Source organism: Pocillopora damicornis, chromosome 5 (assembly GCF_964200805.1).
Source record: "Pocillopora damicornis chromosome 5, jaPocDami1.2, whole genome shotgun sequence".
NCBI classification, from domain to species: Eukaryota; Metazoa; Cnidaria; class Anthozoa; order Scleractinia; family Pocilloporidae; genus Pocillopora; species Pocillopora damicornis.
The window spans coordinates 14,612,227-14,639,826 of NC_142674.1; the positions used below are offsets into that span (position 1 = coordinate 14,612,227).

Sequence of the window (27,600 nt, forward strand, 5' to 3'; positions counted from 1 at the left end):
AAGGCGGTAAAAATCTACACTTTCTATGATAATAATTATATTTTTGTATTATACCATCATGCGAGCCAAATGCTGCATGAAGACAAAACAGGTTAAGTCAACTCTTGATTTAGTGGATCACGTTCTGCAGAGTCGTAATCCATCGATATGAATTCAATTAATTTGGTCTGCTGGTAGCTAGACTTGTAATGAGCTTGCAAATGTCACAACTTGAATATAGTAAAACCTATGAAAAGTTAACAATAATCCTCACACAGAACTTGTAAACTGGTATTATAACATAGCTAGTAAATTTGTCTAATCAAATTCAATTGCGCGAGCGTGCTTCATATTCCTATTGTGCACGCTCATGACGTCAGCAAACAAATCCCTCGCAAAAAAAATTTTCCATCGGGTTGAAAATGTTAAAGAAATTGGTTCATACATCAGCTGTGCGTTCATCGAGATATGAAACACTTGGGAAGTTTGGAGAGCACTCAAGAAGCTAGAGTTGTTCTCGGCTACGCCTCGAGTAACTCTTACGCATCTTTCGTGCTCTCCAAACTTTCCGCGCGCTTCATATCTCGATGAACGCACGCTGATGTATGAACCAATTGTTTAATGTTCTCTTACTTGGACAATCGGGTCTCTTATAGGCAGTTTAGTTACACTTCTTAAGCTCTCATTATTCTTGCTAGCAAATGAGATTCTCGATAAAGGTTAAGTTATCATTCTCTTAAATGCGGCACGGAATTTCTTCTTAAGGTATATCAGGAGCCACGAGTTAACAACTATGTTTACATGTCCATATCAATAGCATAACAGCACAAAATAATATGGCAACGATTCACGCACACTGAAGTCAATGGCCAAAATCATATGATACGCATGCGCTGGAAGCCAGCAAAGTGCAAAGGCAACAACGACAGCGATCGACCGTAACTTGACGCTTGGTACCATGGGCCCGAGTTGTTGCGCGATTGTTGATGGCAATGGCAGTTTGTGCCTGTGCAGTGTGTGACAGACGTGTCCATAGAGACTGCACATGGTAACTAGGGGCAACAAGTAGATGGTGACTACGATGTAAAGAAAGATACCTCTCAAAGCTGCTTGAGTCTCGCCAAACTGAGTAAACTTTAATTCTATCCTGGAGTTCTTAACTTTGATTGTGATCAGCCATGGAGTCATCAGACACATTGAGGTGATCCAAATTGTGGGAACCAAGGTCTTTCTGTTCCCAAAGCGAGGGAACGTTTTCATGGGAAGACAATTCCGAAGAAGAAGTCTAAAGCCACGGCTGTTAGAGAGAAGAGGGACGCTGTGACCGCCACGAAGAAAACAAACATGATGAGCTTGGCAAGGAGTTCACCAATTGTTCCATCGATCCACAGATTGTCTGAAATGATGAGTTCCATCGACTGAGGCATGACAACAGCTGTTACGAGCAGGTCGGCCACAGCGAGGATGACTTACATGAAGCTTGTTAATCTTCTTGTTTCTGGCCTCTTGTACAGAATATAGATCACCAAAATGTTTCCAACTAAGGCCATTGAAATGATTGCAGTGTATAAGATGGCGAAGGTGAGTTTAATTCTTGATGGATACGAGAATGGAGGCTGCACCGTGGAGCCTGAAAGAGAATGAAGTGCCATGGTTAAAGCAAAAATAGAGGAAATAGGTCTGCAACGCGCGTGTACACAGAAAGGCGACATAGATAGTGACGATATGCAATAATAATTATTGGAAAAACATCCATTAAACCCAAGCTTTCTCCATCATTGAAGAGTGCATCACTTCTGTCATAAGGGGATATGCACTAAATTGATGGAAAATGTCAAAGCTGTTTGTGCTGTGCGTTTTTCACAAGTATTGCAGCAGCAACAATGGTAGCGTTAGCTATTTTTTGGACACTTTCAGGCGCCATTTGTGAAGGTGGCTTTCCTACCGTTATCAGCCTGCGAGGACGTCAACATTTTTTGATCTGTAGCTTCCTAGTCGCTACTGTTTGAAGAAGTCAGCATAAAATATCTGAATACTTGGTTGACGGGATAAGCTCAGCTCTAAAAAAGCTGAGTCTTTATTTCACGCAACGTTGTGTTCTTTGAATATTGGGTCTGCCAGGAAAAAAGTGAATTTGTCAAAATTACAAAAATCTATATGTTTAGCACAAAACGGCGCAGTTCAGCCAGCTTGCTTAACAGCCTCTTTCATTTTCTTTTTTGTTGTTGTTTGTTTTTGTCTTGTTTTGTTTTTGTTGTTTTTTATTGGTGAAAAATGTGCTGCACTTCTTTTCAGAACTAAAATTGTGTCAATCGGTTATTTCGACCATGAGGGGAAAAATCTGAGATTCAAGCTCAGTTAAAGAAATGAAAATGGAAAATAAAAACTTAGCTAAGAAACCTTACTCCTAGGGAAGGCATTTGCCACCCAAATTATCGAATGATGGAAGCGCAAATTTTGTGCCACCCTTTTTTTCGTCATTTAAGCCATTTTGAAGGATGGTTTCAGCTGATTTATCGCATAACGAGAGAAATAGATGATGAAAATCACCTGGGCAATAAAAATAATTAAAAATAATCAAATTGACAAATAAAACACAATGCTTTAGCTTCCATTGTGTTATTGAAAACCCAGTTTGACGTGGTGAAATTCGTTCCTAAAAGGGAAAACTAAGATTTGTAACTGCTTCCGTTGAAGCTAAGTGTTACCGCTTCCGAGAAAAGCTGCGAAATATTTTCTGGTTAGGTTGACGATCCATGATTAGTTCTTTTTAGACAGAAAATTATAGTTAGCGTTTCAGTTCAAGATAAGACCCCGTGTGATCAAGATCGTTTTTGAATAGAAGACAAGTTAGACTGTAATCCTCGATAAAGTAATCAAGACCCGCGAACGTTGATAAGCAATAACGGTATCCAGTCACCTCGCCACCAAGCAGACTCGCCACCAGCGAACTCGCCACCAAGGAACGATCTCGCCACCAAGCGAAGTCTTCTCGCCACCAACCACCAATAAAGAGATTAGTCGAGGACAGTAGGATGTTCGGCTGAAAAGTCTACTCAAACTTTATAAACGTATGTTGTCGAAAGCACGTTCGAAACCAATAAGTTTGTTCGCTTGTCTGTACTCAAACTTTATAAAGTATGTTGTCGATAGCACGCTCGAAACCGAAGTAAGTTTTTATTCCTCGCATCGAGTTTTGCAATTTATCCTCGCTTACGTGCAAAAGACAAACGCGATACGGTTTGATGTCAATGAGTTAGGAACGGAACACATCTAACACGTCGCTGAAGGTCATAATTTAAATACAGACAAGCGCACAAACATTCGGCCGATTTGAATTGTGCTCGTTCGAACATCCTACTCTCCTCGACTACTTTATTCTAGTTTATCTCTTTATTGGTGGTTGGTGGCGAGAAGACTTCGCTTGGTGGCGAGTAAGTTGGTGGCGAGATCGTTCCTTGGTGGCGAGTTCGCTGGTGGCGAGTTCGCTGGTGGCGAGTCTCCCTGGTGGCGAGGTAACCGGTAACCGCTTGAAGATACCGCTGACTAGCATGCGTTTTATCGCCAGTTGTGAGAACGTCGTCCCCAGGTTCCAGACCTCGCCAATTCTTCCCTTCCCTCCCCACACCTGGACTGTTCCCTTAATCCCCTTGAAGAAACTCTTCTACAGCCAGTGCTGAAGAGTTTTAACACTTTTTTTATCATAATGAGGGGCTAGAAAATAGACTAACAAGAACACCGCTTCTTTTTAGCTGGCATAGTATTATATCAGTGGAAAGATAAATCGGGGAGATATATGCCATGGTCAGTCAATCTGGATTGAAACACTTCAGCAGTACAATGGATCAGAACATTGATAACAGAGGCATTTACAGCTTATCCTTCTGTTGCATCTTGAAATTATCGATTCAGTTAAAAAAATGTTGTTTCCTCGAGTGCTGGTGTATTTTATAACTGCAAAACATCGACAAATCCTAACTGACTCCTTTGTTATCGTGATGACAAACTCGAAGGTTCCCCTAGACAAACACGCAGTTCTAAACAGACCCATAAAGCATGCGTCAAAGACGCGACCAGCTATAGCTTCGTCCGTAATTGTGAAAAGTTGAGAATGTGGATATCTCATTCAGTGATATACATGAAGATGCTATTACATAGATGCAGCCATCGCCTAAGTCTGATGACGTCATCCAAAAGCTTAATGAGGATACAGAATGGTTTCAATCTAAACTGACTAGATAATCAATAAATAGTCATAAGATAAGCCTCTAATATTTTTATTGCAGATGTTAAATAGAGTGTTTTACATTATCTTAAATACAACTTATTGTGTTTGGATAGCGTATAAATTAAACGCTCGTACGTGCTCTCATTTCGTCCAGTTTTTAAAAAAGCATTCCATTTACCAAAGTAAAATTGTTTCCGTCTACCACAGCATGAACCCTTTACAAGGCGTTTTTTTTTTCTCATACGAATCGAAAACACTTAAGAAAATATTAATTTGAATTAGCTTACACTCTATTAAGACTGTTCTCTCCGTTTATGACAAAAGCATTTGATACTAGCAGCAAAATGGTAAATGTCAATAACAATGCTCTCGCTTGTTTTCAAATAAAGGTAACTTGATAGTTAAACAAATCACTAGAAGTGATGCAATATGTAATTTAAAGAAGATACTTCGTTAAGTGATGAGTGCTAGTTAATAACTCATCACTAATTCATTACCAAACTAGAAAATTTTACCAAATTTCATATCGCCGTTAGGAGATCTCTTAATAGGTCTGCCTGAAACAAATTTACTAAATAGTTTCACAATACAACAATGAAAAGCTCGCCAAGTACAGCTATCGGCATAAACGAGCCGTTTTTCAAGTACGTTGTTTTTTTGTTTCTTTCTTTGTTTCTCTTCTGATTTAATCGATTACGGAAGTTTAACTCATATCTATCCAAATTTTGTTATTCTGAAACCGATTAAATTATTTATTATTGGCATCCTTTAAGAATTAATTAATTGGGTTGGTGCTTTTATTATTATCATTTTGTTAATCAAGGACAAAGCTTTCACACATTCTTCTAATATTATTATTGAGTGAAATTTAACTAACACAAGCCTACACTTAGTTTAGCACCGAGAGGTGACGATTATTTACCCTAACGACGGTCACTGGCACTTCTTCCCAATCCCTTAGCTGAGGCCTTCTTTGCAACTTCCTCACTTGGTTCTACATCTTCATCTCCGAGATCTTCAACCTTCTTTGCAACTTCCTCACTTGGTTCTGCATCTTCATCTCCGAGATCTTCAACCCTGGAGTATTTTGCCTTGTCATAAGCGCCCATGTCAAGAAGTTCCAAATATGTCTGAAAAGAAAGTAACAAATGAGAGTTACACATTAGCCGCACAGCGTTAAATACAGTAAAGTCGTGCTGAAAAGTGCGATCACTTCCCCGGCGTACTGAGAATCTCTGTGGCTTAAAGTCGCGGATATACCAAGCGAGTTTCTTATTTCCTCTCTGAAAATAGTGAAGTTGCAAGTAGGTGAATAGAACTGAGCCGATTTATGCCCTGGGGACGATCACAACCGACGTAGATATAAGAAGCAGCCAACAAGTTGAATTACTCGTAAATGGCCTTACGGGCTGCAAAATGTCTCTCGCCAGGAGTATGAAAGGTCTCAGCTGAAGCTTTCATACAGCGAATGGAAATAAAACCAATGCTAGCAAATATTGCTTCCAACATATGGGGGCAAGGTAAGAAGTTTGAAAAGTTGAATAGTCTTTAAAATGCATAAAATATTGGGAATTTGTCAATTCTAGAGACAAACCTCTTCGCGAATGTATGTGTCCATTCTTTGTCGCAGGCTTTCAAAAGGAGGACGGAAGTCAGGATTTCGATTCCAGCACCTTTTCATTATATCATACCTGAAATTTAAAAACGATGATCTACTCTTAACTACTTACTAATGGACTATGCGAGGAATACCAATAAGGTCCTCCTACAGGAAACTGTTGTTGAAAATAGTATAGGCAATAGTTCAGATTTTTTTTGGGACGTCGAACATATCTGCACTACTTCACTCGCTCTGATGTTTTTTAAATACATTTTGATGTCATAATTGTCCACGCCGTATCTCAGCTGAATGCGGTATGCTCCTGGTTGACATTCACGTAACAGAAAGCTTCTGATTGTAACCCAATTGTTTTATTGCAAAGATTTCAGCAATGAGAACGCTAAATGTGTTGTCTTCGATCTAAGGTTATTTTTAGGAACACGATGTTATCATACTAGAAAAGTGCGACTCACAGTTTGTTGTCAACATGATCGGGCTTTGGCATCTGATATCCCTTTGTGACCTCTGCAATCACCATGGCTTCTGACCATCTGTCGTACGGAATTCCTCCTGTCAATGCATAAGGACGAGTGTATGTCACATTCCTGAATGTATCAACTCTACAATGACCGTGGCTGAGAAACATTGTTCCTTCTCGACCTCTTTGTATGAGGGAAGCCATCTGCATGTACATTTACATAGCTTGATGATGCTCAAATCAAATTTTGCTGAATGCAGTACTGCAGTTTAATATTTCCTTTTTTCGGTCCGAGTTGATGTTAGTCTCTGATAATTGAATAATGCTTAAGCCATAGACTTATCGTTTGCTTTGCATTTACCGAGATTAACAATCAAAATAGCTTGTTACATATTAATCTATATATATATATATATATATATATATTTAAGATTTGTTTTAACATACTACTTGGCCATATATATAAATATATATACATACACATATATGTATGTATATATATATATATATATACGCATCGGTTCTCTGTTACTCAGAGTTTCGCGCCTAGGCGCTCGTCAGTTCTGTCTGTCTAAGTTCTGTCTGACGAGCGCTTAGGCGCGAAACTCTGAGTAACAGAGAATCGATGCGTCCTCTTTGATTCTTTCACATATATATACTCAGCTCTGCTACCACAGCATTGAGCACTTTATGCCAAGGTAGACTCTACTCCGACATTTATATATATATATATATATATATATATATGTGTATGTATGTATGGCCAAGAAGTATGTGAAAACAAATCTTTATTAAAATAACAGTAATTAAAATAGCATCACTTCTATAGCGCATGCACATTGCTGTTCTAAGCGTTAAAGGTATTGATTGAAAATAACTTAGCTTACCTAGGGTAACTATCTCATACAGAACGATTCCATAGGACCACCTGACGGGAGCATATCAGAAATATTCTATAATTAATCGCTGAGAGAACTTCGGACGTGAAATGATAAAGAAAAATCCAAAGGTGATAGGTTCGTTAGGTTGGCGGGTTGATATACATAACTATACATACACGTCACTCAAGGTGGAAAGTCCAGCAAGCTCTCCTAGCAGAATCTCTGGTGCAGTCCATTTGATTGGCAAACGTCCCTGGAAAATCAACCGATAAATGATTTCCGTACAAAACTTATGTCCCTTTTTTTTCAAAGCCATCTTTAAAAAATATGAAGCTACATATCGTAAATATGTTAAAATGTGAAAAGAAAGCTACATTTGTCGTTCCCTTATCGGTCAATCCAAGGTTAGCCTTCGTAAAGCGGTCACGGAAAACAGAAAATGTACCTTCTTTCGCGAGACTTTCTACGAAAAAAATTAGTGAAATTGACAAATCCCGATGCCTGGAGTACCTATCCTGTTAAATAACTAACTCTGTTTTGTTTTGCTTTTTTCTTGTAAGTCAAAGTGAGCTATGAAACCCTGTTGATAGTCCATGTACATTAACTTTATATAGAGAATATGCTAACGCTTACAACTCGTTTCCAAAAATAACCGCACTGAAGCAACAAAAAAAGTGTTTTCTACCTTTTTGGCATTTCCATGGCCATACTTGAAGCTTTGATATGCCATACCAAAGTCCGTCACTTTGCAAACATAGTTGTTATCGAGGAGAATGTTTCGAGCCGCCAGGTCACGATGGATAATCTACCAGAAGATAAGAAGCCAGAATATAAAGGTTAAGAAACGATAGGTTTTTATAGTACAGCGGCGAATCCAACATTTGAGTATGTTTGAACGAAAAAAAGGCTCAAACTAAGGTAGCCCTATATAATGTTGTAATGCTGACAAAACCAAGATTTCTACTTTCTTTATCAAAAAGTTGGATTTTTTTACAACTGCGAAAATAACGATAATGATAATAATGATAAAGATTATAGTCATAACCATGCTAATAATCATAATAATTATGATAATAAAATGAAATTTAGAAGTAGTAAACCAACAGAGGACCCTTTGTGTTCCAAAAAAGAAAAAGACAAAATTATTTAATCTTTACCTTTGTTTCTTTTACAGATTTCTAAGGAGTTCCATTTTTACCTTTGTTTTGTTTTTTTTAGGTGTCGCAATAAGGTTTTATATATGTATATACATCGCTCTACTCCTATGTATTGAGCACTGTTTTACGAAAGTCAAATTTATATATATATGCGCTATCAGTGCATACGCGACCTTTGACAATTGCATGGGTCTGTTTTTTTACGCTTAATTTTACACCGTCCCAGATAATCATAGCTGGGATTTTTTGAGGCGCAGGAACCGAATTATTATGAACCTTATTTTCGTTTCTTTTGGCTCTTTTTTTTTTTGACATCTGCGCTGACCTACTAATGTCAACAAAGAGGTTTATCTAACCCAAAAGCACTCATAAATGTTGGCCAAAATCCGAGCTATTGAAAAATAAAAAGTTTAAATCTCTGAAAGATTTTTCTGAGTTAGAATTGACATGTGACAAGTATTCTACTTACACCTCGCGTTCCAAGGAACACCATGCCGGCGGCGATTTGTTTGGCAAACAACACGAGATCGTAGTTGTTCAAATCCTGAGCTCTTCCCTCACCAAGATAAAACCGATCCCTCACTCCTCGGCATTTTCTGAGGTAACCAAGTAGGTCACCACATGGCAAGTACTCCATGATGAGTATGGGGTGAACTTAAGTGACGTATCAAAGATAAAATTACTGATGGCTTTCTTCATAAAGCAGTTTAGCTTACACGAAGGACTCATTCTTTTAGGATCTACCTTCATCAGAATTTACTTTCAAAAATTTGCAACAGGTTAAAGGGAGAAAGCCGGTTAGCCTCGTTAACGAGATTTCAAGCTTTCCAACCGAAATCTTAATGAACTGTCGATGGATACATACTCTCGAAGAGAAACAGTCTGTTTGCCACAAAAAAAAAAGACGAACTTGGCTCCATTAACATCCTAGTTACGGATCTCATGTTAAGAGCTCTCAAGAGGGTTCATTCAGCATTTATAGTATCGTTAATAACATATACTCAGAAAAGATGCTGTACGCTTAGTACTTACTTTCTGTCGTAACGCAGCCCATGAACTTTACAATGTTTGGCGAAACGTTTTCACCGATAAGTTTCCCCAGCTCAATTTCTCTCATCAAACATTTCCTTCCTTCCTCTCCAGCAGTGGCTACAACAAAAGTATACTTTGATAGAGACACATTCTGATTAATACATTTGTTGCATGCAGGTTCAAGCCAGAAAGAATCCGGTAGAGTTACAAACCTTGCATCTTCTTATTACCGTTTGGATGATAATTTTCGCAGCTAGGAGATTGCCCAACTCACTGACCTCAGCCATGGCTGAGTTGACTATGAGTATAAAGGCCGAATTGGAACCAGTTGAGGTTAAATCCTACCAATTTTTCTTACCTTCTTTAGTTTTGCCGTCACTTCAGATGCTTCACATCTTCCATTCGGTAAATGTCTTTTGCCAGCGAAAAGCACCGTGTAATCAGTCTGTTAGACTGCCCACTCCCACTCGGGATAATCAGTCACTAGTAAGTGGGGAATAGGTCCAAAGGGAGAAAAAAATTCTACTGGATTCAGCAGCGGATCTCCCCCCCCCCTCCGGAGGAGTGGGGTGTTGCGGATATTAACCCATATTAACCCCCTTCTAACCTATGCTTGTGACCTTTTACACTACTTGTTGGAAACAAGAATTATTGCAGGACCACTTTTACGATCAAACTGGTTGATTATCTTCTCTGTTTGTTTGCTCCCCCCCGCCTTCTTCTATTTTTTCCCGCGCGTAACCTTGAGTGAAGAAGATGGGGGTGAGCGTGGGTCGATAAGTAATTTTGGACCACGCCTTCCCCCCCCCCCTCCCCAAATGAAACATTTTTATAACCACCCCAGAGATCAACATATGTATCAATAGAACAAATTGAAGGTGCTTACGCGTGAAACATTTAGCGGCCACCGTCCGATTTCCAGGTTGTCCATTTGGTGAACTCAGGAGAGCTCTCCACACGGCTCCAAACGCCCCTCGTCCAATGACGTCTTGTAGCAGGACACGGTTCACCGCAACCTCCCACTCATCTACCTCTGCATTCAATGGCTCCATCTGAATTGCCTGCTCTTGGTCAGGACTAAATGTAGAAAATCAACCTTGCTTACTTTCAGGTTCAAAACAAAGAAAAGTGATAAAAAGAAAAGAGAAATCAGAGAGTAAAAAAATTCGTTTGCCAGGATAACTTGATTGGCGAGATAATCTCTCTTGCCGATAGTGAGAGAACAATGTTTTCATTATACCAAAAACATAAATTATTACAAAACATATTAGTAATTGTTGTTATTTAAGTACACTATGTCAATCGGATGTTTGTTAAAACCAAAAAAGAAACGGTTGGTTTTAAAATCAGAAATTTTACTTATTTAATTAAATTTTTTTTTGCATTTCGATTTTTATTTCAAAGTATTAAATCTATGGATTAATCTAACTGAAAATATATGGAAGGTACTAAAGAGATAAAGAAATTAAACAAAGGAACTAATGAAGCTGATTCTAAAAACACATAATGAATGTTAATAATGTATCACAAACACGATGAGCACGATAAAAGTAATTACTGCGATATGATTTTTGTTATCGTCATCATGCAATGGGGGATATTTTTCCCGATGAATTTGATGAATGGAAGGTAAAGTAAATGACTTACAGAGCCATAGCTGCAATTCCAAATAATGAATTAAGGGAGATAAAGAAGGAAAAACTTTTCATTAATTTATTAAATCAAATATTCTAATAAAAATTCTGTGTAGTGGCAGGAAATTTGAATCTGCACAAATTAGGAGTGACGTGATATTTGCTGAATTTCAATTATTATCAATACATATACAAATGTGAAAAACTCTGCAATTAGCAATTTTTGGCCGCACGCGAGTAATTCTTCTAAAAATATCTCTTCTCTTAGACTCGTAGCTCAGTGTTCCCCATCCCCCCAATAGACATGTTTAATAAGTTTAAACATTTCCTTCTTTTACTTTCAGACAAAGCAATCTGAAATAACGCAGAAAAATGGACGTCACCTGTCCTTCGACGCTTGCGGAAATACCAGGAAATTAGCGAAATGACCACCGCTGCCGCCACTGATCCGCCAATGTAATACCATAAAGTGTTGAAACTTTGCACTTGCTTAGCTAATTGTGTAAGGTAGATAAATGACCATTAGACAAATCTCGACGGTAGTAAAAGTACTAATAAAATTCAAGTTGTTTGAAATAGCTTTGCCCATTATTTAACTCGTGATTGACACCTGCTCTTTGAAAGGAAATATCTGAAGTTCATAGAGCGATGTAAGGTTATTTCATGTAAATGGGTCAGGTGACCTATATTTGTTTCGTCTTTAACTGATAAACAGTTTTCATCTATTTGAAAATATATTTCTTAATCAGTAAAGTTGTATTTTCTTAAGACACAACGGTAACACCAACTTACCTATGACGTTTATTTTTACAAAGGAACGGGCAACCATACCGGGCTTGTTACGTGCCTCACAAGAATACACACCACTGTCCTCCTTCACAACTTCAGTTATAGCAAGTTCACTCATTTTTTCATCGAATCGTGTATGAATCTTTGCTCTTTCGGGTGGTGAGTTTCCATCTTTTTTCCAAGCTACATTTATTGTTTCTTCGTTGACGATGCAGGCCAATGTGAGATTGTCACCTGCTGTGAGTGCTGGATACTTGCCTGGAACAACTTGAGCAGAGGCTTTTCCTACTTAAAGAAAAAGGCAATAGATTAAAATCGTGGTCCACATTTGTCACCCTCAACGTCAGCAGCAGTTCAGTGTCAGCGTCACATCGTCGTCATCGCCATGGTTATCGTCGGCATCATCATCACGGTCAACGGCAGCGTCAGCGTCATCGCAATCGTCATGGCCATCGTCATCGTTATCGTCATTATCATTAAACTTACCGTAAACACGCAGTGCTTTGCCCATTACTTAACTCGTGATTGACACCTTCTCTTTGAAACGAAATACCTGAAGTTCATAAAGCGATGTAAGGTTATTTCATGTAACCATTTACATGAAATAACCTTGCATCGCTCTATGAACTTCAGGTATTTCGTTTCAAAGAGAAGGTGTCAATCACGAGTTAAGTAATGGGCAAAGCACTGCGTGTTTACGGTAAGTTTAATGATAATGACGATAACGATGACGATGGCCATGACGATTGCGATGACGCTGACGCTGCCGTTGACCGTGATGATGATCATTAAACTTACCGTAAACACGCAGTGTTGCAGAGGAACTAGTTGTATTTGCTGTATTTTCCGCTATACACTTGTAAGACCCTTCCATCCCTTTTGTGACGCTTAAAAATTCCAGGAATGATACTCCATCGCGATTTATACCAAATGGCAGCTCAGCATCATTAAAAACCCAGACTAATGTTGGTGTTGGCACACCTGAGGCTCGACAACTGAAGTTCACAGAGTTTCCTTCCGTAACAGACTGGTTGATCGGAGGTTCTATAATCTGGGCAGATACTTGAATTAAAAAAAACCCAAAATTAATAAGGTTTGCATAGTCCATTTCAACCCCATTTAGCTAACCTTTGATAAAACGACGAAACAACAACAACAAAACATCAAAACAAAAAAAGTGATGTTCAAGCCTATTTTTGACTAAGGTCAATTTTTTCGAAAGGTTTTCTTCTCGTTCAGCATAAAAATATATTGTTTAGCCTTACGTTGTCCCATGAGTCCCAGTAACATTCATCCGTTTCTTTTTGGTTGTTGAGTGTGATGTTAAAACATATATCTTCAATGAATATCAGTTTCATCTTTTAACAATATACATATACATATTTATAATAAAGTTCGAATATAACGCGCGCTGTCATTGGTTGAAAGAGCGTGCTCTATGAGAGTATAGAGCATAGAGCGTAGCTACAGCTGTCACACCATCTGCCAATTGTACTGTGTTCGAGCTTTTCCGGGACTTCTTTTTAGCTTTTTTCCGATAATTGAAAGTGAAATTTCGGAACTGAAGCGAGCCGGCAAGTAGCAACAGAAGAATCAAACAAAGGTTTGTAAACATACTAGGCGCCGTAATTTACGTTATTAAAACGTGAGAAGATACGAAAATCCTCAAAAGGAAAAACAAAATAACATTCCGAGTTTTAAAGATTTTCACGCTCAGTTAAATTTGCAAGCTTATGTACGGTAATAAAAATAAAACAGCTAACATTCGAAAAGTATATAAAGTTCAGTGTTCAAAAACAAAACAGAACAAAACAGAAATGATGAAAAATATAACCAAACTGGCATAATTGTTAAAATTCATACTAATCATGACGGTGTCTGAGCGAATATGATCATACTAAGTTCATCGCGGCTCGCTCATAATGGCGATCTCCGGTCATCACAGTAAAGCAAGCCTCAGAAACTACATCAGCCACCCTCCGAGTGAAAAAATAAGAGCTTGCTCTGATATCCTTTCCGATACGTTGAGTGGAAAGTCACATCAGTCACCGCAGCCGAGTTTTGCGGCGCTGCCATCACGAGCGATCTTCATGTTCCGGTGAATTCGGCTGTCGTTCATTCAAAAAATACTCGCCTTGAACAGTTTGTTTTCGACCTTGTCATGTGAAAAAACTCGCGTGTTTTTATGAGCCATAATTCGGCTGAAGTTCACTGAACATTTCACTTCAAGATTCTGTATTAGAGACTTAAAAACTTCAGGCAAAAGTGTTAAATTCGACTTGCCGAACTATTTTAGTTTGTAAACTATCGTAGAATGTGAACTTTGATGATTTTTGAACTTTGATGGTTTGACACTTTTGACAGCTGTAGTCTTGTACAGCCAATCAGATTATTTGAACCATTCTAACAAGGATTCTTATTGGCTTATTGTAGCGTGCTTTATGAGAGTATAGAGCATGCTGACGACATTGTTGTTCGCTTTGGAAATAAAGTTTGTTTTGAAAATTGAAAGTAATGCTTGGGTAATTTAACCGATTCTTTATTATAAAACAAATAGAGAGCACTCAAGAAGTGGGAAGAAACACTCGACTACGTCTCGTGTTTCTCCTCACACTTCTTTCGTGCTCTAGCTGCTTCCTGCGTGCTTTATAACCGAACAGAGCACAGTCAAGGCTTCTCTATTTGTTAAATAACATATGCATTCTGTAATGTAAAAAGATAGGAAATCCGTCATTTGACGTATCCAGATTGTGCGTTTTAACATTAGTTTAGGGATAAAAACATTGGAGTGGATCACAGGATTTTCAATTGGTCACGGATTTAGCTTCATTTACAATCTGGGTGTGTGTAAGTCAGAATCAACTCTACGTGATCAGGTACCCTTTTCTAGGAAAAAAAGAGTACTAATGTTGATAATTTAAAACAAGTGATATGAATGTTCCTTTAAAATCTCTCTCCAACTTCAATCCTTAATATTTAGGTAATGATACATTCAAAGCCAAGTTGATGAACTACCTTTAACACCTATGAAAATGTATCATAAGATCATGACTCCTTAGTTCCTTGGTCGTCGATATTTTTAAAGGAAATGGATGAAAAGAGAGAAAAAAATAGGTCTATTTAAATTTTGCTTAAGCTTAAAAAACATACGCTTTGGTAAGTTACAAGTTTGATAAATGACATAAACTACAACATAGAGTTTACCTGTGACATCAATCCAGAAGGAAGAGTTTGCTTTTCCATAATCATTCTTAGCAGTACATTCATAAAAGCCTTTATCTTTAAACTTCGCTTGTCTAATAACTAGGGTGTTGGTTTTATTAAGTAGCACTCCATCCTTGGTCCAGTTGACATATACTTGTGGGTCACCTCTCAAATAACACTCTTTTGTAAATGTGGAATTAAATGCAATGATGAAATTTCTTAACTCATCACTAACACGGGGTGGAACTGCAAAGTAAGCATATAAATACAAATTACAAAATTATAAGCCTCCCCCCCTCCCTCCACCCGCAAAAATAAGAAATAATAAATATAAAAAAACTAATAAATAACAATTTAAAAAAGAAGAAATCGATGCACCATTTTGTGATCATTTCAAACAAATGCTTCCAAAAACCATGTTAGTCAGGCTATATTACTAGCTTAGCCATGAAACCATCATATTTTTAGAGCAGGAACAAAAGAACAAGTGTAAAGGCTTTCCAGTTCTTCGCAATAAATAACTAATCAAGTTGTGTAAAGAATTACTATACACTTGACGAACACACCTTTTACAGAAATGTCAATGTCTTTGGTGTCAAAGCCTGCTGCATTCTCTGCCTTACAAGTGTACCGCCCTTCGTCCTCCTTTGTTATCTCAGAAAAGAAGAGAGACAAACTCTGTCTGTGCAATGTATTATTCTTGAGCCAGGTGATCTGTGGTTCAGGCCGACCCTCCACAACTTTACACGTCAAGTTCACACTGTTTCCTTCTATGATGAGATTGCTTGCTCCAGAAATATCCACTTTTGGTCGAACTAGGAGGTAAATAAAATAACATGTCCTCGGAAAATCGGAGGTATTCTAATATCATTTACACAGAACACATTAAACGCCATAACTTAACATAATGAACATTTAATAATGACACTAGCGCTTTATATGAAATATAATCATTTGTCAGATCGCGGACATAACTTCGTATTGAGGTCTACATACTCCTATTATCTCGGACCAGTTTACGAAAGACAGAAGGCGCAGCCATGGAGAATATGGTCTACCCTGTTATCGCTATAGAGTTTTAGGAGCAATCGATAACCTTATCACCCTATAATCTTGGTTCGCGAAAACGCTGATAGTTTGCTACAGCATTTGAATAACCGAAAGCATTCCATTCACTTCACTGATGTTATAAATAGTAACAAGTCACTCGCCATCCATGGGACTGCATCTTTAAAACAAGAGCCCGAGGTTAAAAGATTCCCTGTGAGTAATGCGAAGTTTACATCAGCGGGACATGCAGTCCTATGCAAGTAGTGGTTAAACGAGTAATATGACAGATCGAGAGACGACATGCTTAGGCAAAGGCCTCTGCAGTTTCAGAAGACACCTGGAAACCACCTGCTCTAGACTGAAGTAGAGTACATTGATTGTGATCCCATTATTACACACGCAGGGTAAAAGAGGCCATCCACGTAAGACTTTGCATGTTACAACATAAATTGGACATTGGGGTAGACATCCCGGAAACATGGATGCGGACCACAAGAAACACAGAACATAATAACTTTGCGACAGTGGACTCCGAAAGAAAATTTAATCAAAGTGTGGCAATCGAGGCCTGTGTGGGATTCTAGCCAATCACAGTCAAACAGAGTGTTCATAAGGTCATGCATATCTACCGACCTTATAACACGAAGAAGACACAATATGCAGTCAAAAGTCACAATCCACATCCAAAGTAACTTAATTGCGAGATAAACGATTATAATGCAATCAGAAATTGAATTCGTCACCATGACCAACCGAAGTCGTTTTAAGCACATTACCAGTTTGAAAAGAAACTATAAGCTTCATCAAAGGGCACTTACTCTGAGTTATGGCGAGGATACTACATTGTTGATAAATAACTTAAGTATAATTTCTTTTAACAGGACACCCTACTTTAGAACAACCGTAATGAACAAACATATCCACGATAAAATGTCGCCTCGCATGGCTGCGGATATGAACTGCGAAAAGGTTTGGAAACTGAGTAAATTAAATTCATTACATTTGAAGAACTGACTTTATGACTTTCTATATATTATATCATTGGTCACTCACTTATAACTGTCACTAATATATTTCTATCTCTGCTTGTGACCCTCTGTGGTCCTTTAGTTTGTTTCATGGTACAGGTAAATGTTCCATTGTCTTCAGGCTTTACAAAACCAATACGCAGGTTGCCGTTGGATACTTGAGTGAATCGTTTCGGGTCTAAGGACTTTCCTCCTTTCTTACTCCAAAAAATCTGTGGACTCGGTGTTCCATCAGCACTACAGCTTATAATGCCAGACGTGTACGCAATAAAGGTTTGTTGGTCCAACGTCTTTTGAGTAAATCTTGCTGTTGAAAGCAGTAATGAAAAGCACCAATATCATAGCTATACTGTTGAAAAGTCAGAAGTGTACTTGTCTTACATGGCAATGTCCTGCATGTTAAGCCTATTTCTACAATATAAAAAGATGTGTTTTCATACCATTAATGTAGACAATGTAATATTGAACATATTCCAATCTCTGGCATTCATATATTCCTCCATCAGATGGCTGCACGTCATCAATGAACAGATCACCATTGTCTTCAGCCCTGATCCTTTCAGAAGTAGAGTTTGTTATTTCAAGCTTTTGCCTATTAATGACCCACCTAGCATGAGTGGTTTTACTGTGTGTAGAACAGTGAATCTTTTCTCTGCTACCAATATCAAAATAGAGTTCACCTCTTTTCAACACTTTCTGGTTTTCTGCAAAAAAAATAGTTCAGTTTAGAAGATTTTATAAAAATAAATCAAATTTTTTGTACTTAATACTACAAGAAGAGATAGAAAAGTTGAATATATTTGCCTGTGCTAAAGCTTAAATTGAGAAATGCTTTTAACAATGTCGTATTTTAAACTTAGTTACAATACTCCAAACAAAATCCTGTTAGCCATTAGGTAACCCTTAACTGAAGTCAGGTGATCTTATGAGCAGTCATATCACCTTCATGAAAGTCATGTACACCCTAGCTAACATCATTTCACCTCAAGACCAAGTTGAATCAGCTATAAGGAGGGTAAGTTCTTAAAGAAACTGTGGCGTTGCGTCGGTGGGGGAGTATAACACCCGCCATGACGGAGGGCTAACGCTCGAAATTTAGCTTTGGAACTCTTTACGGGGGCAAATTTATATTATCAACTCGGTTGATAAAATCAAAATCATCTAAGTCATTTTAAGTCGACTCATGTTACCCTTAAACCAAGTCATGTCAACCTTAACCCTAACCCTCCACTTTAGAAAGTCAGTGGGAAGAAGAAAGACAATCACGAAAATCAGAATAACTAATCAGACCTAAAAATTTAGTTGCTTACTTGGTTGACACAACGCTTGAGAACTCTTGTCATCCGCTTGACATTGAGGTGGAATGTTTAACTTTCCATCGATGCGATCGCATGATGCAAGTTCAAACTCCTCTCCAGCGCAAGAGACATCGGACATTGCAAAAGGTATTCCCTCAGCCTCTATATCTGACCCAATAAATTCCGCTAAAGCCTCTTCAAAGCCAAGTTGACGACAAATAACTTTGACATCATTAAAGTCCCATTTATTCCTACATATCTTTGCCCATTTCCCCTTGTAAAACACTTCCACTCTTCCTCCATACTCCACATTTGCGCCATTCAAGCGAACAGGAACTTAAGGAATAACAAAAATTTTAATCCATTAAGATGGAAAATACTGGTTATCAAGAATCAAGAATGCCTTTAAATCATGAAAGGATAAATAGTTCATGCCAATCTAAGTGTTTAGTTTTAAGGGAAATTCTAGGTGTAAATTAATCAGTATTCGTACGTTGGATGTATCGTTCTTTGTCCGATGTAGTTCACGACCTTTACATAGTTTCCTTGCAGCGATGTTTTACGACGAACCTCTTTTACATTGCTTCGTGACTGTGCTTTAAATTGTGAAACAAGATTTTTTTAAATAAATGTTGGAACATTCAAGACGTGTCTTCTTACCCTAAAAGCGTTTACTTTAGGCGAACACAATAGGGTGATTTACATTTTAAATTAGAACGTCATTTTTAAAGCATTTCTCATGCAATTATCAAGAAAAAGGCATTTAGTTAAGTATAAGTAGGGTGAAAATTGTAAAATTCCTTAGTTTCACGAAAGAGAGAGAAAAAAGGAAACTAGAGGGATGTTAAAGTTTTAAGGAAACTTAGTGAAGGGTTTGGAGGTTGTGAAGTTCATGAAACCGAAATGCATAACTGCGCAGTTAGGTTCTTCTTTCGGCAGCAATTCAACTGTAATCGCCTCAGGGCGTAAACAAACCCGCCAGATTTTTAGCGATACATACCTTTTTAGAACCTAAAGATACCCGAAGATGAGCAATCTCGGGAAAGTTTTAATCACCGGAGTGTGAGTAAATCTATCAAGTTACCATCTTTGGAGGTCATGCGGATATTAAATGAGTGCAATTCATTATTACCTTTGCAAATTTGTTGTTTATTTTCCAAGTTGTTTTGACATCTGGTCGGAATGGTACAGTTGTAGTCGGTGGACATCTCTGAAGCATTGCCACGTTCTGCGTACCATGTGTAATTAGCAAAGACGCCGTTGTCATAATAGCCCATGGCCATGCAGGTTGAATTTTCATCTGCTTCATCCCATTGACTGGTACAAAGCTTTTGCCAACTGCTGTTTGAGAATATCTTCATTGTACCGACAGATGGGTTCTTCTCTGTTTCAAATCGCAAGGGAAATTCTTCAAATATTAAAAAAAACAATAGATAAATAAGGATAACAGTAAACAACGTGGACTAATTAAGCTTAGGTAAATTCTTGTGTCGATGATGTCGCCATATAATTACCTAGTAACAGTAGTCCTTGCACTGCTGAAAGATTTCTTTTCAGTTTATGTTGGAAGAATTTCCTGTTTAGCTAAAATGATTTTCTTTGTTAGCTAGTCAATGCCAAAACTGAGGCCCTCGCATTGTCAAACATATTTCTTGTCAGTAGATAATAGTTAGCTTTACCGCCTTGACTAGAAAGGTATTGCTCACGGGCAACGAAAAGAAATTCGTAATCGCCATTATGCATATAGTGCAGACTTCTTACAGAGTGACCACAAATATCAGCGAAAACTTGTGCCAAGAATTTATTACCTATTGTAGTACAAATGATAATGGAGATTTGTTTTGTTTCTTTAAGGAAAAGCATGGTGAATTCCGTACAGGTACAGAGTTTGTGCATTCATGGAGGATTTCTGACTTATAATGAACTCCTGACTTTTGATAATTTGAGCATTTCACATATTTTGCCTGGATGATTATGTGATTAAAGTTAAAACTCAGAGGTTCTATTCATTTTTTCTTACTCTAAATTTCATTCCTGTATTTGTTCTTTTTTGTTTCAACATAGAAGTTTTCATCCACTGAAATCAGAAAAGCTGCAATTGGTATGTTACCTTCTTGGCAACTGGACATGTTGCTACATTCTCTCAGCAGTGCTCCGGTCCCATCGCAGTGTTTCCCGCCATATGCTGGTTCTGGATTGGCGCATTCTCTCTGTCTGGTTTGTATACCACCAACTGGCTTGGTACAGATACTCCAGGAGTTCCACTCACTCCAGCCACCATCCACTTACAGAGTTTTAAACAAAAACATTTGATAAACTACCATAGAAGACATGTTTGGATCATTTACCCAAATAAAGTATGTAAGACAGTGATGCAGTCTCTATTTCTACCTTTCTCTATAATTACTTCGAATGCTCAAGTTAACATTTGGTTACGGTAAACTCATTAATTTGGTATTTGGCGCGATGCCGAAGGGTTTGCTATGAACTTATCGAGACACGCTTCTGAGAGCAAAAACATAACTCGAGAGTGGTATTGGTGATGGCCAGTGGGTTGGGGTCCAAGCGAGCAAGATGAACGTGAAACATTGGGAAGGTGTCCGACATGGACGGCTTCGTCTTGACATGGGTTCTGGATAGATCGTCTGCTAAATTCAAGAGAGAACTTTTTCTATACACAATAGTAAAATTGTAACGCTGTAGGAAAAGCAACATCTTTTGCAGACACTTAGGTGCTAAGGCGAGGTCCTTCTTGAAGATTGACTGAAAGAGTTGGTGGTCTGTATAGACTCTGTTGGATTTTCCTAAAAGCAATTCCTCGAATGTGTTGAGGGCTTCAACAATAGCAAGGTATAGCACTCTTCGGTAGTGATTAGGCCTTTTGCAGTACGCAATGGGTCGTAGAGAAGACTCGTCAAGGGCGCTGCTACTGTGTGGTTTGATGGTTTGTAAGAGGGCAGCTCCCTGGCCATAGTCTGAGGCGTCCACTTGAAGGATCAGTGGCGCAGTTACGTCAAAGTATGCCAGGCATGCTGCACAGGTGGCTAGGGCTTTTGCTGAATCAAAGGCTTCCTGGTGCCTTGTTGACCAGTAATGGCATGTCCTCTTTGGTGAGGTTGTGATGAAGTTGGGTGACGCTGCTAAGTTCGGAACAGAATTTGGCCAGGTAATTAATATCCCGTAGGAATCGGCGCACTGCTTGCTTTTCGGTTGGAGTGGGCATGGTGATCATAGCTTTAACTGTGACAGGGTTGGGCTGGAGGCCATCTGTAGTGGTAACATGGCTCATGAAAGTGGCTTTGCAAATAAGGAATTTCATCTTGTTGACATTTACCTTGACATGACGTTGTTCAAATCCCTCAAGCACGGCGATAAGGCTGCAATCGTGGTCGATTCTGGCTTCCATGTTATTGACGCTGCAGCCAGGGATTAAGATGCCGAGAGTAATACCGAAGCTTAGGAGGCCATCAAGCACCATACGAATTTGGCGCTGCCGTTCTTTTGATGCAGAGGATATGACTAATGGTAGCCTAGTCCATCTGTAGCAACCCCATGGTGTGAACATTGTGGTAATCAGAGATGATCTTAAGGACAAGGGGATGGTTTGCCTCTTTACATCTATTCCTTCCATGCAGCTAGTGGATGTTTTCTTCCAAGGTGGAGATGCTTTACTTTGGACATCGAATGGCTTTATTGAGGGTCTAAGAAGGGTCTAAGCAGCTCCGTATTTTTCCCGGTTTGGTTGGGGTTGGTTTTGGCTCTCGGTTGAGATACCCTTACTAGCTGGTTAGTGGTTTCATACGCATCCAGGGCCGCTTTGATTGCATCCAGCTTTGAAATGGGTTCACATTGAATGGGGGCATGAATGGGTTTGACATCTGGATCCAAGTCGAGATCGACGGGTAGGCTGAGGAAGCCCAGACCTTGAAAGAGTGAGGTTCAGTTCTTGGAAATGAGTTTCAGAGTTCAAGTCCTTAGTGTAGGCCAGACTCGCATTGACGTATCTGTGGGTGGTAAAGGGGGCCCAGCTGCTGATTCCTGATGGCTGTCAGGTTCAGTCAGCAGTGGTTGGGAAGGGTTACTTATGGAGCATTTCCTTATGAAGTCCGCATGCATAGTCAGCACATCAAGTGCTATGCTTGCCTCTGTACTGAGTAAGGCTGGTTGGTCAGTGAAAATGACTAGGAAGGTGAGGTTACTCGTGAATTTACCTTTACTGGCTTGGCGGGTAAGTTGGCCAATGGATCTGGTTGGTGGACTGTCGTAGGGTAGAATCACAGTTTTGGATGGTAGAATCTTGGCCCAGGATATGCTGGAAAAGTAGCAGGATAGAAGAGTGTTGCAAGAGGCTGCGGAATTTATTTGGAAAAGAATTTGCACTCTGCAGTTTGAGACCGGTTCCTCCAAAAGAAGCCAGGCGAAATGGCCTTTGTCAGAGGGTGGGGCCGTTGTAGGGACACCAGTGTTAGGGATTACCCACTTAAGAGGGTGAAGCAGTTCTAATACTGTATGCCTTCCACGGGAAGGGTGTAGGAGTGCTCTTCTTGTTCCACCAATCTCATGTATTCCCGTCTGGGACCCGGTGGGGTAGGTGTATGGGAGGCAGGTCTAGAGGCTCCGTTCTCTTTGGCAACCTGTTGACAGAAGCCTGCAAAGTGATCAGTTTTGTGACAACATCTGCAAGTGTGGCCTGAAGCTGGGCATATGTCGCGGTAGCGTTGCTGCATGCTGCCACATAAAAAGCAATATCTGTTAAGGAACGTTCCAGGTCTTGATCTGCCCGGACGTTTTTTGACCAATTCGTGCGCTGTCGTGGAAGTGGGAGAGTGAACTTGTTCTTCTGTGGTGGAATTAGCCAAAAGCATGTTTGTATGTTGTGCCGCCTCAATATAACTTGACTCACCACGAACGCCGGGGTCAAAGGGGGATCCTCCGGTTTCCGTTGGCCATCTCTGTAAAATACATCTTTTCGGAGGCGACTGAAGGATTCATTGAGACCGAAGAGAAACTTACCCCTCATAAATTCTTGCGCGTTTACGCCAAACAATCATCACCCGACGGCAGTACGTATAACGGTTTCTTACGTTGAAATGGAGGTTTGGTAGCGGTCTTGCATCAAACTACATGCACCAACGTAATGTTCTTTGATTTTTTGAAGCCAAACTCAGTGTTTTCCAGCATGATCGTTCGATATCTTAGAAGTGATTTCGATGTGCAAGGTGTCCCATTCAGTTGAAGGAATTGCTAACTCGAAGGGTCTCTTAGCGACGATGTAATGGTCCTCAATCTCGGTGATTCTGCTTTTAGCGGGGTTTCTGTAACCTTCGAGTAAACATTAATCATGAAATCTGGTCTCCCAGTAACGGTTATTGTCACGGTCTGGTCGCACGGCTTGTACATCGAGGATAGACTTTCCGTGCTTCGGCATAGTGCAATTGTGAAATGTTGGTGAAGGTTTGAGATGTTGCCGAAGAAGCTATTCAATGGTGCAGTTGTGTCTACGAGAAGCTGGCTCGCTGTAAAAAACGGTCCTGACACCATGTTAAGCAGTATACTTTTCTAGATTGAGGAAGAATAAGCACATGCGCAGCCATGATGAACTAATTTATGTACACCCCAAGCACGCGTTGATACGGGAACTTTTGAATGTGGTGTAATTATGCGCGAGTAATGAAACGGTAACATGACTTATTCTCTGACTCTAAAAAATCTGGCTTTAACAGCAGAAGCAGAACAAAAAGCATAGGACACAAAGGGCGTAGACACACTTTAAAATGTAGGCTTTAAGCCAAAGAAAAGGAGACAAATGAAACATTCCTAAAATATCTCTCAAATTCATCCCAACACCCGTGACAAACGAATGTAAAATTAGACAACAACTCTTGCAAGATTTTGAATAATTTGCAATTTGCAAGACGAGTGCACCTCCAAAACATCTTTCACGAACAAAACAAAGAAGCACATCCGTTTCATGTTAAATCCAACTGGATGCCACCAGTTCAGCCTTCTATTGCCCATGAGAGCGACTAAGAAAATGTCAAAACACAACTTGCAGAGATTACTGTAACTAAGCCAAAAAATAAATTGTCAATTTTTTTAGTTTTTATCGCGGCATTCAAAGCGTCCTCCTCTATTCCATTAAGCCAAGGGCTTTCGATAACTTAAAATCTGGGATACCGTTTAGTATGGCGTTGTTTCGCAGGGCAGGAAAATTTTTCAGTTTTCTATGGTTTTACCGGGATAATAGGCGATAGATTTTTGACCAATTAGAATCTACGTTTTCTCTAAGTTTTGTCATTATGTTTGATTTACCGGTTGATCTAAACTCGTTTTTTTAATGTCATCAAAGCATCATTAAAATATCTTTTCATCCTTAATCAATTTTCTCTTTTATGCGATTTGAACTCGTAGATCTGATTCGCAAAATGAGCATTGTCTTCACTCTTGAATTTTTGCAGTAACGAAATTGAACATTTGTTAAAGTCATGAATCATAACTCTTTTTCGTTTGTATGAATGAGAACTGTACCTCCTTTCACTTCAATCCAAAAGGTTGATTTCTTGCTTCCAGTGGGGTTTTTAGCGCTACATGTGTATTCGCCAGAGTCTTCAAACCTCGCTTGACGAATCGTGAGAGTGTTCTTTTTGCCAATATCAATCCCATCCCTAGTCCAATGTACCTCAGGTGTAGGGAAACCGCTTAAAGAGCACTTGAACTGAAGAGGCGAATTGTATGTAACCGACTGATTGATGAGCCGAGGATTAATTTCAGGAGGACCTGGACATGGAATTAAGAAGCACAATTCAAAAAAGGTGAAATAAGAGAAAAAAAAACAGACAATGAAAAGAGTAACTGGAAGAGAAAAAGTAAAATTAACATTTACCTGTAACAGTAACCTGAAAAGCTGCTTCACTTTTCCCTTGACTGTTCTTCGCACTACATGTATATTGACCAGCGTCTCCATAAGTCACTTGTTTAATGGTGAGCTTGTTCGTGGTATTAAGTAGCTTTCCATCTCTTGTCCAATTCACCTCTGGTTGAGGAAAACCCCTCACAAGACAATCCACTTGGAGGGTTGAATTAAGTTTGACAGATTTCTCTCGCCGAGAATTAATTTCAGGAGGACCTTTATTTTTGAAAAGGAAAGTAATGATTAATGTATAACTAATGCCCCATTCCCTCCCTTCTTCTTTCTTTTAACCGTCGCTCACCCCCTTCGTAAAAGTTTCTTCTCATCCCCAACTCCCTAATGTTGTAAGAATAAAAAATGGCAGCGATAAGAAAATACTAAGAGCACTAAGCATTCGCTCGCCAAAATCGCGCCTACTGTGCAGCAGGCACAATGGTGGTCTTTTCGTTTTACGACTAAACAAAATTTCCTTCGTTTTGCGAGAGAAAATATAAATCTAGCATCTAATTGGAAATAATAAAGCCCCAGCAAAAAAAGTGTCCTTTTGAAGAGTGAGGTATTTAATGAAAGGACATTTGAGGAACATTTTACAATTTCTGAAACAGGAAATTAGTTCAGTCTTTCACTTTATCCTCATGGATGAAACCACTTACATTTACAAGGCCGTGATTCCTGAGTTCTGGAACAGTTGAATTCTAGAAGTAAGGTTATTTATATAATTTTTTAAAAGTAATGATGATTGGGCCTAAGTCAGCCTTTTTTTTTAATAAAGAAAAAGCATTTATTTCGGAGAAGTATTGAACTTTCCCCCAAATTATCCAGCTAGGGAATAGAGAAACTGACAAGCAATGCATTTTTTCAATCCAACTTAAACCTACATGTTTGGTTATCAATCCATTGCTTAAGGCGTAATGCTCATGACTATAAATGCAGTCTATTTTGCCATCAATACTTAAGAATTCATCCATTTCAATAAAAGCTTATTAATGTGCATACAGTTTTTTGAAGCTGTAAAACAATGGTGAAAACCTACAAATACGCTTTTGAGTCTCATATACTTAAATTTCGTCTTGTCACTTACCGACTCTTTGCCTGTTCTGGCCGCACTCTTTGCAGCCTCCACTCCACGATGACCAGGCCATGCAACCTTTGAAAACGATACGTTGTGGGAAAAGAGTCATATGTGAAATCGCTTCCTTGTTTCATAAATCTGAGGCTTGCCATAAAGGATACTAAAATAAATACTTATTATTGTAGATGTCGTAAGCTCCTAAGGTCCAAGGAGGCTTTAAACTAAAGCCTCCAAATTTAAAAGATTGATGCCTTTCCGTTCCCGATCTCGCCTCATTCGTGTTCTCCCAACATCCTGCAGGAATTTTTCATTTAACCCGTGAAAATGCCAATTTTTCCTATTCCTCAAATAGATGGCTTTGCAAAAACTTTGTAAAGAAGCAAGCGAGGATTTCAATGTTGTCAGTTTTGAATTCTTAACTTTTGCTGTTAAAGCTCCACCAGAAGATGGCTGAGGCCTGAAACGTAGGAATTTAATTGTTGCAATACTTAAAAGTTTGTTACTATGATTGGCTATGCACACTGATATACTGATCCACAAACAAACACTGTATCTTGCCTCCATTTTTCTATTGGGAGCTATTGGTTTGATCAACCATGTTTACTGTGCCTACTGATAAATAACACTTAAAAACATGTCTACTTACAATCTGTTAATAGTTAGGATAAGGATGTAAGGCGAACATGAAAAGAAAGTTTGCACATTTAATAAGTAAATAAACAGCTTAACCATGTATACACACCACAGGCTACACACACCATACTCTTCAAACATGTAATCAACTGAACATGCACTGACCCGCTTATAAATCCGGAAAGAATACCATGAAAGGGAAAAATAATTCAAACAAAGACATTTTATTAATCTAATCATTTACTAATTTATTTTTGAACTTAGCGATTTGTTCGCTACGTTAATGCTCTCTGTTAAAGTAAATTATCAGATAACAGGTTTTGTAAATCAAACAGACAATGGGCTCCAACCGACATCAATGATATCTAATGATGATCACACAAACGTCTTTCATTATAGGACCTTGGTATTGGCAGACAGACATCAATTACTGTTATTACATATTATGCTAACACAGTTACCCACAAAACTAACATCGTTTTCAATGAAAATATTTCAATAGTATCAGCGATCGCTAACGGTAATTGATATACACCTGCGGATTCCCTACCTCATAATAAGATTACCACTTGATGAGTTTATATTGACACACTGGAGTATACTTTAGCTACAGGAACGAACAATATT

General features: G+C 38.9%; 1 protein-coding gene, 1 long non-coding RNA gene and 1 pseudogene across 2 annotated transcripts in view; 1 reads left to right on the forward strand and 2 right to left on the reverse strand.

Moving 5' to 3' along the window:
- LOC149045516 (uncharacterized) overlaps nt 1–27,600 on the forward strand; it is a 169,302-nt gene that overhangs the window by 81,103 nt on the left and 60,599 nt on the right. The gene's annotated exons all lie outside the window — the stretch shown is intronic.
- On the reverse strand, nt 598–2,528 carry LOC149045527 (QRFP-like peptide receptor; annotated as a pseudogene).
- Nucleotides 4,241–26,410, reverse strand: LOC113668329 (fibroblast growth factor receptor 3). The gene is made up of 22 exons (XM_089205912.1): nt 26,350–26,410; nt 25,242–25,484; nt 24,887–25,135; nt 20,469–20,642; nt 19,491–19,766; nt 18,371–18,694; nt 17,501–17,764; nt 17,086–17,367; nt 15,549–15,797; nt 14,983–15,228; nt 11,373–11,483; nt 11,003–11,012; nt 10,242–10,432; nt 9,356–9,472; nt 8,793–8,977; nt 7,852–7,971; nt 7,343–7,419; nt 7,173–7,213; nt 6,281–6,377; nt 5,802–5,898; nt 5,230–5,337; nt 4,241–5,175 (listed from the first exon to the last, which is right to left on the reverse strand). Exons 1-22 carry the CDS (start codon nt 26,408–26,410, stop codon nt 5,131–5,133), a joined length of 3,567 nt encoding a protein of 1,188 aa, XP_089062038.1. The 3' UTR covers nt 4,241–5,130.

Excerpts from the sequence above, each read along its gene's own strand:
- LOC113668329 (XM_089205912.1), bottom strand. The coding sequence starts at position 26,410 with ATGGCCTGGTCATCGTGGAGTGGAGGCTGCAAAGAGTGCGGCCAGAAC. Across the intron at positions 19,767-20,468 it reads CATGTCCAGTTGCCAAGAAG|AATTTCCCTTGCGATTTGAA; the intron begins GTAACATACCAA and ends TAATATTTGAAG. Across the intron at positions 17,765-18,370 it reads TCAAGCGTTGTGTCAACCAA|AAAACCAGAAAGTGTTGAAA; the intron begins GTAAGCAACTAA and ends TTTTTTTTGCAG.